Raw genomic sequence first — 17211 nt, 5'->3', positions numbered from 1 at the left:
TGCAGTACATTTTATTTCTCAACAGGCTGTCAGCCACCACCCTTTCCCAATAAATTGTGATTTATTTTTTCTTACCTGTTCTAACCATTCTTGCATTCATTTGCCAAGGTTGTTTTTGCATCAAAATAAACTCCAAACCATTGCAAAGAAAGATTATTGCTTGAGATGGATGGATGGATGGATAGTGGATGTTATCTAATTCTTATAAGATGGCAATATGTTTATTTTTTTATTGCAATATCAAGTATGCAGTACATTTTATTTCTCAACAGGCTATCGGCCCCCACCCTTTTCTGAAAAGTTTTATCTAATTGTAATTGAGAAGGACACCAAAGGCTGCTCGATTCTTCACATGTGGCATTTGCACCTCAAGTCTGTCCAAGCAAATGCATGTTTAGGTGAGTGAAGCTCTTGCAGATTAATACATTGGAATTCATGATCTCCATAACTTTATGTCTTTCATTTGTTTTAGCACTTTTATACTGTTCCTGATCTGAAGAAAGGTCCCCTGCCCCTCCTTTTAAGTCGGACCAGGCTGCTGAAGCTCTTGTAGGCTACAGTGCAGTTGTCAACTTTAGAATGAGCATGACTGCAGCCATCTTTTTCCTTCTCATTCCTAGTTGCCACATAGCACGGAGGGAGGGGGCTTGCCAGGTGTTGCGCTAGAACCAGGGGTAGGCAACCTTGGCTCTTTTATGACTCGTGGACTTCAACTCCCAGAATTCCTGAGCCAGCCATGCTGAGGAGAAAGGGAGGTTTCCAAACTGAGCCATGCTGGCTCAAGAATTCTGGGAATTGAAGTCCACGAGTCATGAAGGGCCCATAGTTCCCCCATGCTGTCTCAGGAATTCTGGGAGTTGAAGTCCACGAGTCATAAAAGAGCCAAGGTTGTCTACCCCCATACTAGACAAAACAGACTTCCTCTCTTGGACTTTCTTCCATGGGAACCAAGGTCATCAGCTGCTCCCGAGACTGCAGGCTGGGCATTTCATGAAAAGCCCGCCAACAAGCTGAGTGGGGAAACGTAGTTGCTTGCATAGCTTTGGGGGTGGGACTTCTTAACTTTGTATTGGGGAATTGTTATGCATCTCTTCAGACTTGGCTTCACTTTTGAAGTGCCGATACTCTGTATCAATAAACATGTTCTTTGAGGAACTTGCAAGCCTTGGAGTTCTGCTTTGTTTGTCTCTGTCAATCGGAACCATGACAGCGGTGTTCGTTAACTCAAGTCAAATTGTACCCATGCTGCTACGGAATTTGTTGGCCAGGATTGTAGTCATTTGCACTTATATCAAGGGAATAAGTCTTGCTGAGCACGGCAGACACTTTAAAACCAATAATGTAAAATTATTTTGGGACCTGAATGATTACTTCTAAAAAAAATAAATTAAAAAGTCTGCCTTTGTTTCACTAAAGTTGCTTGTCCGTTATGCTTCTTGAAAGGACCATCTGCTGATGTTCATTCATTGGGACACCAGTTAACTCTTCCTGGGCAACCAGTGGCTGATTCTTCTCCAGAAACTTCATCTGGCACAATGCCAATGCTACGTTCTTCGTCGGTGGCTAACCTTCAGACAGCTAGTAAACTCATACTGAGTTCTAGCCTGGTTTACAGTTACCCCTTGGATCTGCCACCTGGGGTGGAGGTTGTACGAGCTACTCCTTCTGCAGGTAAAACAGGAGGGTGGACATAAACTGGTTAGTGATACCCTTTGTGGATGAGCGCTTGAGTTTATCAGCAAATTATGCAAATAGATTGGGAGTCGCTCAGAGTTTGTTATATGATATGAGAGGGCTATATAAATATTTAAATAAATATATTTAGCCACCATAAGCTTTTATATAAATTTATACAGCTACCAGTTTGGGGAGATTCCTGTAGAATAGGCATAGAACAATAAAGTAGCTAATTTGAACTCTACACGTATGGGTCAGTCTACTTGTTCACGTCTGACAATAGACTTGCTTTGAAGTTTGCATTCATCTAATTGTTATTCCTAATTCTAACAGTTAATCTGATTTAATTCAGGACATCTGAGCTCGTCCTCCATCTATCCTGTCTGCCTGGCCCCTTATTTGTTGGTGACGTCCTGTTCAGACAATAAAGTACGATTCTGGAGGTGTTCCCTACAGACTACAGAAAATGGCCAAGGTGGATCAAAAGAAACCTATTCCTGGAAAAAATGGCCTTTGATGAATGATGAGCAAGAAGACACCACCAGCACTGTTTGCATCGTGGGGAGACCCGTTGCAGTTAGTTGTTCTTACACTGGCCGCTTGGCCATAGCCTACAAGCAACCCATTCAGCAGAGTGGAGTTGTTTCCAAAGAATTTTCTATGCATGTGTGTATCTTTGAGTGTGAGTCTACTGGAGGATCGGAATGGGTTTTGGAACAAACCATCCATCTGGACGACCTCGTTAAAGTCGGGAGTGTCCTGGATTCCAGGGTTAGCGTAGACAGCAACTTATTTGTCTATAGTAAATCCGAAATCTTTTTGAATAAGGACCGGTACCTTATCCCAAACATCAAGCATCTGGTCCACTTGGATTGGGTTTCCAAGGAAGACGGTTCGCATATACTTACAGTCGGGGTCGGTGCAAATATATTCATGTACGGACGCGTCTCGGGAATTGTGACGGAACAAACCAGCAGCAAAGATGGTGTGGCGGTCATTACTTTACCACTCGGCGGGAGCATCAAACAAGGCATCAGGTCCAGATGGATACTTCTGAGATCCATTGATTTGGTGTCTTCGGTTGATGGCACCCCGTCCTTGCCTGTTTCCCTTTCTTGGGTGAGAGATGGTATCCTGGTGGTGGGAATGGACTGTGAAATGCATGTCTACGCTCAGTGGAAGCATGTCCTAAAATCTGGGAATGGAGAAAGCGACGGTTTTCCTCCTGATGATTCCCCCGTTACGGACCCATTCAAGGCTAGCTTGCTAGCCAAAAAAGCCAGCATCATTGACGGAGCAGGCATTGTGGATGATGTCTTTGGAACCCCCACCGTCCTTCAAGATGGCGGCCTTTTCGAAGCAGCCCACGTGCTTTCACCAACTCTGCCCCAATATCATCCCACCCAGCTTCTAGAGCTGATGGACTTGGGGAAAGTTCGCAGAGCTAAAGCAATTCTTTCCCACCTCGTGAAATGCATCGCAGGGGAAGTCGCTATCGTGAAAGACCTGGAATCTGCTGATGGGGGCTCCAAGCGCCATCTCTCCCGCACGATCAGCGTCAGTGGCAGCACGGCCAAGGATGCAGTCACCACCGGGAAGGAAGGCACGCGGGATTACACAGAGATCGATTCTATCCCACCGCTACCGTTGTACGCCTTGCTGGCAGCGGATCAAGACTCCACCTACAAAACGGAGGAAGCTCCTAAACAAACCAAAGGCCTAGAAGATCATAGTAAGAGGAAGACTGAGGATCAGTACTCCGATCTTTTCCAAGTTCAGCAGGTCACCACAGATGACTTCATTGATTTTGAGCCAGAGAGAAGAGAGCATAAATCCAGAGTGATTAACCTTTCCCAATATGGTCCAACGTACTTTGGCCAAGAGCATGCAAGTGTCCTATCAAGCCATTTAATGCACTCAAGTTTGCCTGGATTGACTCGCCTGGAGCAGATGTTCTTGGTAGCCCTAGCAGACACTGTGGCCACCACCAGTACTGAGCTGGACGAGAACCGAGACAAGCACTACTCAGGTAAATAAGTAGTCTAGTTTCTTAGGATGCCGCGTAGGTTTAGAACAGTGTTTCTCAACTCTGGATACTTTAAGATGTGTGTGTGTGTTTTTTCTTTTTTTTAATTCCTTTGAAAATGCTTCATTTTTCATCCAAGAAGCTTCTTCAGTTGTAACTAACTAGAGGGGAAGGGAAGGATTTATATTCTTTGCAGTCATCCGGTCATTAATACTCTCTCTGAGGGTCATTGAGACCACTTGCGGGTTTAATTCCCTTTTTTTTAAAGGAAAAAGAAAAAACAAACAAGACATCCAGTTGCTTTTTGGAAAAAGGACCTTGGGGACAACCATGACCTGGATGATTGAGAATCTCCATAGTCCTTTAAGATGTGTGGGCTTCAACTCCCAGAATTCCCCAGCCAGCCATGCTGGGTTGTAGCCCACACATGTTGAAGTGTTGAAGGACATGGGATGAGACGGGATGAGTTTCAGGAGATTATGCAGGAACATTGGTTTTGTGAAAAGACAAGAATTATAATGACCTTGGAGAACTGTGCCTTTTTATACAATTCTCTGTTAAATGTGGTTATCCACTTGCTGTCCTATGCAGTATGGTGAATTTGAGGTTATCATGACATCTATGATGCTTTGGTGTCTTTTAGCAACCTTTTCACCCATTGTGCCACTTTTAGGATATGGCAATATCCGAGTACCACCAGTCACCTAGCAAGGTGTCAAAAACCTGATGACCAAAAAAAATTGCTTCATTCCAGCTGATTGGCGCTTTTTCTGGGCTCAGCAGAAGCGCCAGGATCAGTGCCGAGCTCCAGCTGCAGCCGGGCGCTGATCCTGGCACTTCCACTGAGCCCTGACAGTCCCGAAGAAGCACTGATCCTGGCGCTTCCGCTGAGCCCTGACAGCCCTGCAGCTCCAGCCGTCTCTCGCTCAGGCTTGTGCGGTGCTGCCACCGGTTCAGCTCATTCCCCTCCCCCGCTACCACTTTTCTAGTATGGTCGCGTACCACCTGCCAGGTGCCAATGTACCACAGGTGTACCAAAGGTTGAAAAGTCCTGCTTTAGAGGTTTGTGAGTGTCTGAATGCACATCTGCATATTGCTTGGAAAAATGTTCCCAGCTTAAGCAACTGAACCAAATTGTACAGATTTTTGTTTGTGTGTTTGTTTAGTAAAATGTTTGGTGTGCTTTTCCAGGGAGAGACACTTTGGATGAGTGTGGCCTGAGGTACTTATTAGCCATGCGCTTGCACACCTGCCTCCTAACATCCCTTCCACCTTTATATCGTGTCCAGTTACTTCATCAAGGTAATATTCTTTGAGTACAACACAAGGAATAAATAAGAAAAATATGAATGTATTATTTCTGTACTTTTAAAAAAAAAAAACTTTAATAAAAATCTTGCTTCTATATACTTTTTTTTTAAAAAAATCTTTTTTAAAAAAACATTTAAAATATAATGACCAAATGGAAACAGATTTCTTTCGGTCCTTCTACAGGGGTTTCGACGTGCCACTTTGCTTGGGCTTTTCATTCGGAAGCAGAGGAAGAACTGATCAACATGATCCCTGCCATTCAAAGAGGAGATCCCCAGTGGTCTGAGTTAAGAGCCATGGGGATAGGCTGGTGGGTCAGGAATATCAACACGCTTCGACGGTGCATGGAAAAGGTAATTGGAGCTACTATATAGAGCCAGCTATAATGGTTAGGGCACCAAGTTAGAAACCAGGAGACTGGGAGTTCTAGTGCCACCTTAGGCATGAAAGCCAACTGAGTGACCTTGGGCAAATCACCAGGAGACTAAGAGTTCTAGTCCCACCTTAGGCATGAAAGCCAGTTGAGTGACTTTGGGCCAGTCTCCAGGAGTCTGGGATTTCTAGTTCCACCTTAGCCCTGAAAACTGGCTGGGTGACTTGGGCCAATCCCTGGGAGACTGAGAGTTCTAGTCCTGCTTTAGACAAGAGAGCCAACTGAATGACTTTGAGCCAATCACCGGGAGTCTGGGATTTCTAGTCTCGCTTTAGACATGAAAGCCAGCAGGGTGACCTTGGGCCAGACCAACCCATCTCATAGGGATATTTCATTATTCTTCCATCCTACGATAACCTTGCCGCAATCATCATACACATAATCCCTGGACTGATATCAACTACCTATTCGTGCATTGTTTTCCTGGAGGAGATAGAATCAGAGTGCTTTTCCCACATCCGTAAGTTGTACAGTGGTGTCCTGCCCTGAGTGACCCTGTGTGTCGATGACCCTTCTGTTAAATACAACAGGTTGCCAAAGCCGCCTTCCAGAGGAACAACGATGCACTGGACGCTGCTCTTTTTTATCTCGCAATGAAGAAAAAAGCCGTGGTCTGGGGACTATTTCGGTAAGTATAACGAGGAAATTGGTCCAGGGCCTGGCATGGTTTACAAGAGGCTTCTGCAGAATTATGAAAACTTGCGCTTTGGGATGCTAGCAGCAGCGTAATCCAGGGTATGCAGATGTAACTCCAGTTCAGTAGCGTCAAAGGGACCTATTGTCTTGGCTCAAAATGCAGTGCAATCTCTTTTCACACAGTTCCCAGCACGATAAGAAAATGACCCAGTTCTTCAGCCATAATTTCAGTGAAGACAGATGGCGCAAAGCTGCCCTGAAGAATGCCTTTGCCCTTCTGGGGAAGCAGCGCTTTGAGCAGTCGGCAGCTTTTTTCTTACTAGCGGGATCATTAAAGGATGCCATCGAGGTATGGATTCCGAGCCACAGTGTTTCTCTCAGAGGGAGGTAGGATGGGTGGATAGATGGAGAGACATGTTGATTTGTAGATGGATGAATGGCCAGACAGGTGGATACGTGCATGGATGGGTGGATGGATGGACAAACAGATAGTTGCGTAGATGGAAGGACAGATAGATAGGTGTATTGATGGACTGGTGGATGGATGAGCAAGTGTGTGGATGGACTGACAGACAGATGGGTGGTTGGCTGCATGAATGGACAGAAACTGATAAGTATATTCATGGATGGACAGATGGGCTGGTGGGAGATTGTGTGGATGCATGAATACATGGATAGGTGTGTTGGTGGATTGATGGACAGATGGGACATTTTGTCAGTGGACTGATGAATGGATGGATGGATGAATGGATGGATGGATGGATGAATGAATGAATGAATGAATGAATGGGTGAGTGTTGAACAGACGGACAGATGTGTAGGTGGATGGAAGGTTGGATGGATGGGTACATCAATGGACAAACAGATGTGTGGGTAAGTAGGTAGAAGGATGGACAGATGGATGTGTTGATGGACTGATGGGTGGGTAGTTGTGTTGATGGATGGATGGACAGGTCAGTGCATTGTATGGATGGACAGACAGATGGATTGGAGAGTGTGTTAGTGGACCATCAAGTGGAGAATTTCTTTTCTTTATCTCTGCCCTTAGTTTAATGTCGGCTTGTGTGTTATAATTTTGCTTTATGATAGGAGACCTTGTTTGTGCTTCCCTTCCCACCCACAGGTATGTCTTGAGAAGATGGAAGACATCCAGCTGGCTTTAATAATTGCTCGCTTGTATGAGTCTGAGTTTGAAATCTCCTCCACCTACACAGCCATCCTTTATGAAAAGATTTTGGGCTGTAAGAAAGATGGAACCGGATTCTGTTGCACAAAATTGCATCCAGATCCTTTCCTGAGAAGTCTGGCCTACTGGGTAATGAAAGAGTGCACAAGAGCCCTTGACACCTTGCTGGAACAAACCCCCAAAGAAGAAGATGAAATTCCAGGTGAAGGAATGTCAGATTATTTGGAGAAACTCAGTCTTGAATGGGGAATGTAGAAAGGTAGATTTGTGGGGTCTTTGGTGCTCTCTTGGGTTGTTTTCTTGCAGACATTTCATTACCCAACTAAGTAACATCATCAGAGCAACCAAGCTCAGACAGAGAGCAACAAGGACTCTCCACAGTTGAATCCTGAGCTACAGATATTCTCTTCTAAAGATGCATTTGTTGTACAAGATGCTGGTAGTCAAGTTGTATGTTTATAAACATACTTGATGTGGTTAGCTTGGCTAGTACTTTGTACAAACTCACTTAGATTTATGTAATTATGGGTCACTTCAGAGAAGATTGTTGGGGATCTTCCTAACTTTACAGAACGGGTTCATTCATAAATGGCTTCAGAAAAATGCCTCTTAATCAACATCTAGATTAATTTGGGCGAAGACTTACAGATCCGCAGCCTTGCAAGATCTACCAGAACTGCAAGATTGTGTAATTAACCAACTAGCCCCCCATCTGCCATAGATCATGTAGAGATCTTGTAGCAGGTTCAAAGCCACCAAATAACGTTCTGTGAAGATTCTCAACCATCCAAGTCATGGCTGTCCCAAAGATGCTTTTTCCAAAAGGCAACTGGACTTTCTTGTAGTTTTTCCTGGAAAACATTTTGCTTCTCATCCAAGAAGCTTCTTTATTCTGACTGATTTCTATTCCCCACCAGTCAGTTAGAACTGAAGAAGCTTCTTGGATGAAAAGCGAAACGTTTTCAAAGGAGAAAAAATATTTTTTTTTTAAAAAAAAAAACTAGACTGTCCAGATGTCTTTTGGAAAAAAAGCATCTTTGGGACTACCAAATAACATTGCCTGTTCTTTGGTCTCCAAGGGGCCGCTAGGCTGCTAAATTTGGTGTGACAGATGTTCAGTGTAAGCTTCAACAACCTTGTTTCCATTTTCCCTAGTTATTGTCAAATCCTGCAACCCCGTGGTGTTCAGTTTCTATAACTATCTGCGTACCCACCCCTTGCTCATCCGAAGGAATTTCTGCTCGCCCGATGGGACATTAGCAACGTTGGGATTGCAGGCAGAGAAAAGTTTTGTGGACAAGATTAACCTCATTGAACGAAAACTCTTCTTCACCACTGCAAATGCTCATTTTAAAGTCGGCTGCCCTGTCTTAGCCCTGGAAGTGCTTTCAAAGCTTCCCAAAATAAGGAGCAGGTCCACACTTTCACCCAAGAAAGGGGAATCCACACCAGTAATGCAGAATGGTCTGGAAGTAGACAAAGGCAGCACAGTAGATTGGTCACAGCCAGTGGGCACCACGGAGGCTCCCTCCCTAATTGACTGGAGCAAACCAATGATAACATTTGAAGACGAACCTCTGAAACTTGACTGGGGGAATGACCAAAGCAGTTTGCTTGAGGAGGAAGAGGAGAAAGGTTTGATGATGAATGACCTGGAAAGTAAAGAACAAGAGGTCCCAAGTCCTGATCCCAGTCAAGGCAAGGAAGGTGAGGTCGACAAAATGGAGGTCGATGTGATCGCCGAACAACTCAAGTTCCGCGCCTGCCTAAAGATCCTCATGACGGAGTTGAGAACGTTGGCCACCGGCTACGAAGTAGATGGCGGGAAGCTCCGGTTCCAGCTGTACAACTGGCTGGAGAAAGAAATTGCCGCCTTACATGAAATTTGCAACCACGAGGCAACCCAGGGCAAAGATGACGGCCAAACCGATGGCCAAGTCAGCGGGGATCTCTTGGGTCACCAAGAGATGGGGGAGATGACACCGATGGGCTCCTACGAGTGGCATCAGATCGAGCGGCGACGGTTGCAAGCCAAGCGAGAACACGCCGAGCGGCGGAAATGGTGGCTCCAAAGAAACCAGGCGCTTCTCCGGGTTTTTCTAAGTTATTGCAGCCTTCACGGGGCACAGGGAGGCGGCCTGGCTTCCGTAAGAATGGAGTTGAAGTTCTTGCTACAGGAGTCTCAGCAGGTAAGAAGGTTCACCTGGGAAGGTAGCATCCTCACTCCATTTCTGCAGTGGTTCCCCTTATCCAAGTAGTCCTCGGTTTACATCTATTTGTTTAGTGATCATTCAAAGTTAAAACAGCACTGAAAAAGGGACTTAGGACCATTTTTCACATTAAGACCATTGCAGCATCCCCATGGTCACGTGATCAAAATCTGGACGCTCAACAACTAACTCATATTTGTGATGGTTGCAGCATCCACGGGTCACGTGATCCCCTTTTGCAACTTTCTGACTCTTGTGATTCCGTGCCAGCTGTGATCCTGGTAGTTGAGTCTGGGGAATCAGAGGAGGAGGAGGAGGAGGAGGGGCCTGGAGAGCCATCAGAGTTGGAGGGAGGCTCTGATGAGCTGCAGGACTTACAAACTAATGAAGAGGCTGGTCCTTCCACTCATGATCAAGCTGAGAGCCAGCTGTGCTGGAAAGCTGGTCGGACTCGGAGGAAGCACAGCTGGAAGACCTCAGAGATGCTTGTAAACGTAGGCAGGTCACACGAGTAGGACAGAGGGAGGCAGTGAGGCAACTCCAGGGGAGGAGGAGAAAGCAGTGAGAAGCCACACCTTGGGGGCTGTGTAACAAAAAGGGAATGTGTGGGCAGGGCTGGTTGCTGGAGGCAACCGTTTGCAAAGAATTTCAGAGTCAAGAGATCATGGTCTGTTTATTTTGCCTGTGAGTTATTTCCTGTTTGAATTTGCTTTTGGACAAGGTCTCTGTTGGAAAAGTGTTCTGTTGCTTTTGTTTTTCTGGGACAATTTATCAGGTCTGTAACTCAAATAAAAAGGGTTTATTTTCCAGTCTACTGTTAAAAGAGGGGTTGTTTTTGTGAAGTAACAAGGACGTACGTAGTCTGGGACAGAACACTGACAAGCAAAGTCAATGGGGAAGCCATAAGACAAGGACTATCTGAAAAATCTTTGCAATAAAGCAGAAAAAATGCATTTAGGATTTGTGTTTTCAAGATTAGAAAGAACTTGTTTGATATCCCACATGTAAATTGAGGACAAAATTTCAAAGTGGAAGAGACCAAATAATGCTCGTGAAGGCATTTTTATATGTACAAATTAACTCTGACTCTTGCTGTAGATTCTATTTTCCAGTTGGATTTATGATTAAATGGATAATAGAAAACAAAGGGAAGGGGGTTTTTTTTCCGTCACCTGTAGAGTAAGAAGCTTCTTCTCTATATTTTTTTATATTCTTTCTGCACATCTGTTTTTTTCCTTTCTGGTCCTTTACTGTTTTTGCTCAATATTTGTTCGTGCTGGTTTTTATATTCTTTGGAAAACTTTTAATATTTTTTTTTTAGGAAGAAAGAGCAATGGTATATTCCCAGGTGTGCCATTTTATTTTTATTTTTTCCCCCTCCCATCAGGAAACTACTGTCAAACAGCTACAATCACCACTTCCGTTGCCCACAACATTACCCCTACTCTCAGCCAGCGTCGCTGCCACAAAAACGGTGATCGCCAATCCTGTCCTCTACTTAAACAACCACATCCACGATATCCTTTACACGATTGTCCAGATGAAAATGCCTCCCCATCCCAACGTTGAAGATGTCAAGGTAATAAAATGGGAAACGCCACCTTGACTGCAGAAAGGACAGGTTCAAAGAGGTGGACATGGAACTTCTGTCTATATGAGGTTGGATCGGATTTTCCGGATCTTTTCTGCTTGCAAAACAGGACAGGTTCTTCTGTGTATTGTTGAACTACATCTCCCACTTTCCTTATCGTTGACTACATTGGGAGGTGCTGCATGGAGTTGTAGTACAGATACTGCTGAATCATAAGCTGTTGGAAGGGATCTTGGAGGTCTTTTCATCCAACCTTCTTTCCAAAGCAAAGGTCTTCTAGTACAGATACTGCTGAATCATAAGCTGTTGGAAGGGACCTTGGAGATCTTTTCATCCAACCTTCTTTCCAAAGCAAAGGTCTTCTAGTACAGATACTGCTGAATCATAAGCTGTTGGAAGGGATCTTGGAGGTCTTTTCATCCAACCTTCTTTCCAAAGCAAAGGTCTTCTAGTACAGATACTGCTGAATCATAAGCTATTGGAAGGGATCTTGGAGGTCTTTTCATCCAACCTTCTTTCCAAAGCAAAGGTCTAGTACAGATACTGCTGAATCATAAGCTGTTGAAAGGGACCTCGGAGATATTTTCATCTTCTGCCTGAAAGCAAAGGTCCCAGACAAGTGGTTGTCCAACCTTTGCTTGAAAACCTCCAGTGATGGAGTACCCCAAACTCCACGAGGCAGGCTCTTTCATGCTCATTGGCTCCCAACGTCTTTTCATCCAATCTTTTGCCCAAAGCAAAGGTTCTGGCTGGGGAATTCTGGGAGTTGAAGTCCACAAGTCTTAAAAGTCACCAAGTTTGAAGACCCCTGTTCTACAGGCTCCAGTTTCCCAATCCTGGATTTTCCCACCTTACCTCCAAAGAAGGATGGTCTTGCAGGATCCAATCTCTAGAAAGAAGTTCCCTGAGGGATGGGCTCCAGCACAAAGTCCAAAAGCTCAGAAGACTAAACCTCTGGTCTCAGTGACCAACCCAGATTGCATCCTGCAACATTATCCTGGGACTCGTCTATTCACCTTCATTCGTAAGGATGGTCTTCTTATCTCTTCTCCCTCCTTTCCTTCACCAGAACTTTGTATGGAAGACTGAGAAAATGTTAACTGGCTTCCATTCATGCTTCAGGTCCAACATTCTGATCATTGCACCAGGCCTATTCATATATAAGGGGTGCCAGACTCTAATAAGCAGCATTGATCCTGTTGCACACTTGTACTAAGACCCCAGACCCATTTGCTTTCTTGATAGAGCACTTTTGCTTGGAAAGTCAAATATGGCAACAATTCAATATATTATATTGGGAGGGACCTTGGATATCATTTAGTCCAGCCCCCTGCTCAGGTAGCAAACCCTATACCATTTCAGACAAATGGCTGTCCAGTCTCTTCTTAAAAACTTCCAGTGTTGGAGCATTCACAGCTTCTGGAGGCAGGTTGTTCCATTGGTTAATTGTTCTAACTGTCAGGAAGTTTCCCCTTAGTTCTAGGTTGCTTCTCTCCTTGATTAGTTTCCATCCGTTGCTTCTTGTCTTGCCTTCAGGTGCTTTGGAGAATAGCTTGACTCCCTCTTCTTTGTGGCAACCCCTGAGATATTGGAACGCTGCTATCATGTCACCCCCTCGTCCTTCTCTTCATTAAACTAGACATACCCAATTCCAGCAACCGTTCCTTATATGTTTTAGCCTCCAGTCCCCTAATCATCTTTGTTGCTCTTCTCTGTACTCTTTCTAGAGTCTCAGCATCTTTTTTACATCGTGGTGACCAAAACTGGATGCAGTATTCAGCCTGGAAATGTATTCATAATATCCTAACCAGTTTTCTTCTGCTTCCATTTTTAGGTCCATACTCTGTATTCTTTAGCTGCTTCCCTTTCTGCATCAATTTATCAAGCCTTGTGTGACAGCCACAGCTACAGGTAAGATGTCCTTTGCTGTTTCTTCTCCCCAGCATGGCTCTGTTGTTCTCCTTTGTGGGACAAAACATAAGGTTGTCACAAGATGTGTCGCAATGCTAACTGTACTCACTTAGAGGCAGGATCTGATGGAAGGATAGAATCCGTTTTGGATTTTTGTTGAGCGGTAAAAAAAGATCCAGCTTGATGTAATTAGTTTCATGAATCGATTTGGTTTAAATTCAAGTTACCAAAATAGGGATCCAGAGCTTTGAAAAATATCTCTGCAGTCATATAGTGGTGTCTGCAGTTGGTAGTCAAAGTCTTCAGGATGGAAGGTGTGAGATTGTGATTCACAAGTCCTGCCCTTTGGTATGCACATTATGAAGTGGTGTGGCCGGGGTTGTGACACCACACCTTTCACCTGGCAGATTTTGACCGCCTAGTGCAGGGGTAGGCAACCTTGGCTCTTTTATGACTCGTGGACTTCATGCTGGGTCAGGAATTCTGGGACTTGAAGTCCACGAGTCATAAAAGAGCCAAGGTTGCCTACCCCTGCCCTGGACCAATTCTCTTTCATCTGCAGGTTGATTGCATGTTTGTGTGTGTGTGTGTGTGTGTGTGTGTGTGTGTGTGTGCATGGGATCTTATTAAGGCCATTCTAGAGCTTCTGGCCCATGGGTCTTTCTGCTTCAAACAGTGACATGCACCCTGCCACTAATTTGCCAATTTTGCTTTGGTGTAAAATGTTTCTATTCTGAGGTGAAGAAAAAAAATTAAAACTTCTTCTTAGCAGTCAGACAGAAACAAATCAGTTCACAGGAATGGTTTACCAAGGGCTGCTGCTGAGCGACCGTCGGCGTCTGCGGACAGAGAGCATTGAAGAACACGCCACACCGAATTCGTTGCCTGCTCAATGGCCTGGTAAGAAAAGCCATCCATGTCAACGGCTCCATGCAAGCATTGCGCCATCAGCTAGATGGTTAGATTTCTCTCCAAAAAAATAAGTATTTTGAGCTGAACTGGTAGTATTTTAAGATCAGGATTTTTCCAATAAGAACTGAATCAAGCAAGTTCTGGTTTTTTTTTTAAATGTTTGCCCACCCTTATCCTTATCATCTTGATTGTTTAAATAGCCTCCTCTAAACATTCAAACAGCTGGATCATTAATCTTTCTTCCATAAATTTACACTCCTATTTTTTTTGAGTAAGGGAAGCATGTGTTTGACTCCCTTCTTTGGAAAGGGTGAGGTTTTGAACAATGCTTTAATGATGTCCNTTTCCAAAGCAAAGGTCTTCTAGTACAGATACTGCTGAATCATAAGCTGTTGGAAGGGATCTTGGAGGTCTTTTCATCCAACCTTCTTTCCAAAGCAAAGGTCTTCTAGTACAGATACTGCTGAATCATAAGCTATTGGAAGGGATCTTGGAGGTCTTTTCATCCAACCTTCTTTCCAAAGCAAAGGTCTTCTAGTACAGATACTGCTGAATCATAAGCTATTGGAAGGGATCTTGGAGGTCTTTTCATCCAACCTTCTTTCCAAAGCAAAGGTCTTCTAGTACAGATACTGCTGAATCATAAGCTGTTGAAAGGGACCTCGGAGATCTTTTCATCTTCTGCCTGAAAGCAAAGGTCCCAGACAACTGGTTGTCCAACCTTTGCTTGAAAACCTCCAGTGATGGAGTACCCCAAACTCCACGAGGCAGGCTCTTTCATGCTCATTGGCTCCCAACGTCTTTTCATCCAATCTTTTGCCCAAAGCAAAGGTTCTGGCTGGGGAATTCTGGGAGTTGAAGTCCACAAGTCTTAAAAGTCGCCAGGTTTGAAGACCCCTATTCTACAGGCTCCAGTTTCCCAATCCTGAATTTTCCCCCCTACCTCCAAAGAAGGATGGTCTTGCAGGATCCAATCTCTAGAAAGAAGTTCCCTGAGGGATGGGCTCCAGCACAAGTCCAAAAGCTCAGAAGACTAAACCTCTGGTCTCAGTGACCAACCCAGATTGCATCCTGCAACATTATCCTGGGACTCGTCTATTCGCCTTCATTTGTAAGGATGGTCTTCTTATTTCTTCTCTCCCTCCTTTCCTTCACCAGACTTTTGTATGGAAGACTGAGAAAATGTTAACTGGCTTCCATTCATGCTTCAGGTCCAACATTCTGATCATTGCACCAGGCCTATTCATATATAAGGGGTGCCAGACTCTAATAAGCAGCATTGATCCTGTTGCACACTTGCACTAAGATCCCAGACCCATTTGCTTTCTTGATAGAGCACTTTTGCTTGGAAAGTCAAATATGGCAACAATTCAATATATTATATTGGGAGGGACCTTGGATATCATCTAGTCCAGCCCCCTGCTCAGGTAGGAAACCCTATACCATTTCAGACAAATGGCTGTCCAGTCTCTTCTTAAAAACTTCCAGTGTTGGAGCATTCACAGCTTCTGGAGGCAGGTGGTTCCACTGGTTAATTGTTCTAACGGTCAGGAAGTTTCTCCTTAGTTCTAGGTTGCTTCTCTCCTTGATTAGTTTCCATCCGTTGCTTCTTCTCCTGCCTTCAGGTGCTTTGGAGAACAGCTTGACTCCCTCTTCTTTGTGGCAACCCCTGAGATATTGGAACACTGCTCTCATGTCCCCCCTCGTCCTTCTCTTCATTAAACTAGACATACCCAATTCCAGCAACCATATGTTTTAGCCTCCAGTCCCCTAATCATCTTTGTTGCTCTTCTCTGTACTCTTTCTAGAGTCTCAACATCTTTTTTACATCGTGGTGACCAAAACCGGATGCAGTATTCAGCCTGGAAATGTATTCATAATATCCTAACCAGTTTTCTTCTGCTTCCATTTTTAGGTCCATACTCTCTATTCTTTAGCTGCTTCCCTTTCTGCATCAATTTATCAAGCCTTGTGTGACAGCCACAGCTACAGGTAAGATGTCCTTTGCTGTTTCTTCTCCCCAGCATGGCTCTGTTCTCCTTTGTGGGCCAAAACATAAGGTTGTCACAAGATGTGTTGCAATGCTAACTGTACTCACTTAGAGCTAAAGGCAGGATCTGATGGAAGGAAGGATAGAATCCGTTTTGGATTTTTGTTGAGCGGTAAAAAAAGATCCAGCTTGATGTAATTAGTTTTATGAATCGATTTGGTTTAAATTCAAGTTACCAAAATAGGGATCCGGAGCTTTGAAACATATCTCTGCAGTCATATATTGGTGTCTGCAGTTGGTAGTCAAAGTCTTCAGGATGGAAGGTGTGAGATTGTGATTCACAAGTCCTGCCCTTTGGTATGCACATTATGAAGTGGTGTGGCCAGGATTGTGACACCACATCTTTCACCTGGCAGATTTTGACCGCTTAGTGCAGGGGTAGGCAACCTTGGCTCTTTTCTGACTTGTGGACTTCAACTCCCAGAATTCCTGAGCCAGCCATGCTGAGGGGAAAGGGAGAGGTTTCCAAGCTGAGCCATGCTGACTCAGGAATTCTGGGAGTTGAAGTCCATGAGTCAGAAAAGAACCAAGGTTGCCTACCCCTGCCCTGGACCAATTCTCTTTCATCTGCAGGTTGATTGCATGTTTTTGTGTGTGTGTGTGTGTGTGTGTGTGTGTGTGTGTGTGTGCATGGGATCTTATTAAGGCCATTCTAGAGCTTCTGGCCCATGGGTCTTTCTGCTTCAAACAGTGACATGCACCCTGCCACTAATTTGCCAATTTTGCTTTGGTGTAAAATGTTTCTATTCTGAGGTGAAGAAAAAAAATTAAAACTTCTTCTTAGCAGTCAGACAGAAACAAATCAGTTCACAGGAATGGTTTACCAAGGGCTGCTGCTGAGCGACCGTCGGCGTCTGCGGACAGAGAGCATTGAAGAACACGCCACACCGAATTCGTTGCCTGCTCAATGGCCTGGTAAGAAAAGCCATCCATGTCAACGGCTCCATGCAAGCGTTGCGCCATCAGCTAGATAGTTAGATTTCTCTCCAAAAAAATAAGTATTTTGAGCTGAACTGGTAGTATTTTAAGATCAGGATTTTTCCAATAAGAACTGAATCAAGCAAGTTCTGTTTTTTTTTTAAATGTTTGCCCACCCTTATCCTTATCATCTTGATTGTTTAAATAGCCTCCTCTAAACATTCAAACAGCTGGATCATTAATCTTTCTTCCATAAATTTACACTCCTATTTTTTTTGAGTAAGGGAAGCATGTGTTTGACTCCCTTCTTTGGAAAGGGTGAGGTTTTGAACAATGCTTTAATGATGTCC

At 44.3% G+C, this 17211-nt stretch overlaps 1 protein-coding gene across 1 annotated transcript in view; it reads left to right on the top strand.

Annotated features, from left to right (window-relative positions):
* DMXL2 (Dmx like 2) overlaps window positions 1-17211 on the top strand; it is a 71084-nt gene that overhangs the window by 34093 nt on the left and 19780 nt on the right. Inside the window, exons 17-28 of the mRNA XM_015827452.1 lie at window positions 273-398; window positions 1444-1671; window positions 2030-3706; window positions 4895-5005; window positions 5198-5367; window positions 5978-6075; window positions 6267-6432; window positions 7207-7471; window positions 8425-9458; window positions 10867-11058; window positions 12905-12981; window positions 13751-13881. Of these exons, the coding sequence (XP_015682938.1) occupies window positions 273-398; window positions 1444-1671; window positions 2030-3706; window positions 4895-5005; window positions 5198-5367; window positions 5978-6075; window positions 6267-6432; window positions 7207-7471; window positions 8425-9458; window positions 10867-11058; window positions 12905-12981; window positions 13751-13881 (4275 nt within the window). The remainder of the gene's footprint in view (window positions 1-272; window positions 399-1443; window positions 1672-2029; window positions 3707-4894; window positions 5006-5197; window positions 5368-5977; window positions 6076-6266; window positions 6433-7206; window positions 7472-8424; window positions 9459-10866; window positions 11059-12904; window positions 12982-13750; window positions 13882-17211) is intronic.

Source organism: Protobothrops mucrosquamatus, unplaced genomic scaffold (assembly GCF_001527695.2).
Source record: "Protobothrops mucrosquamatus isolate PMUCROS unplaced genomic scaffold, P.Mucros_1.0 scaffold3709, whole genome shotgun sequence".
Classification (NCBI taxonomy): Eukaryota; Metazoa; Chordata; class Lepidosauria; order Squamata; family Viperidae; genus Protobothrops; species Protobothrops mucrosquamatus.
This window is presented reverse-complemented; position numbering and strand designations above follow the sequence as displayed.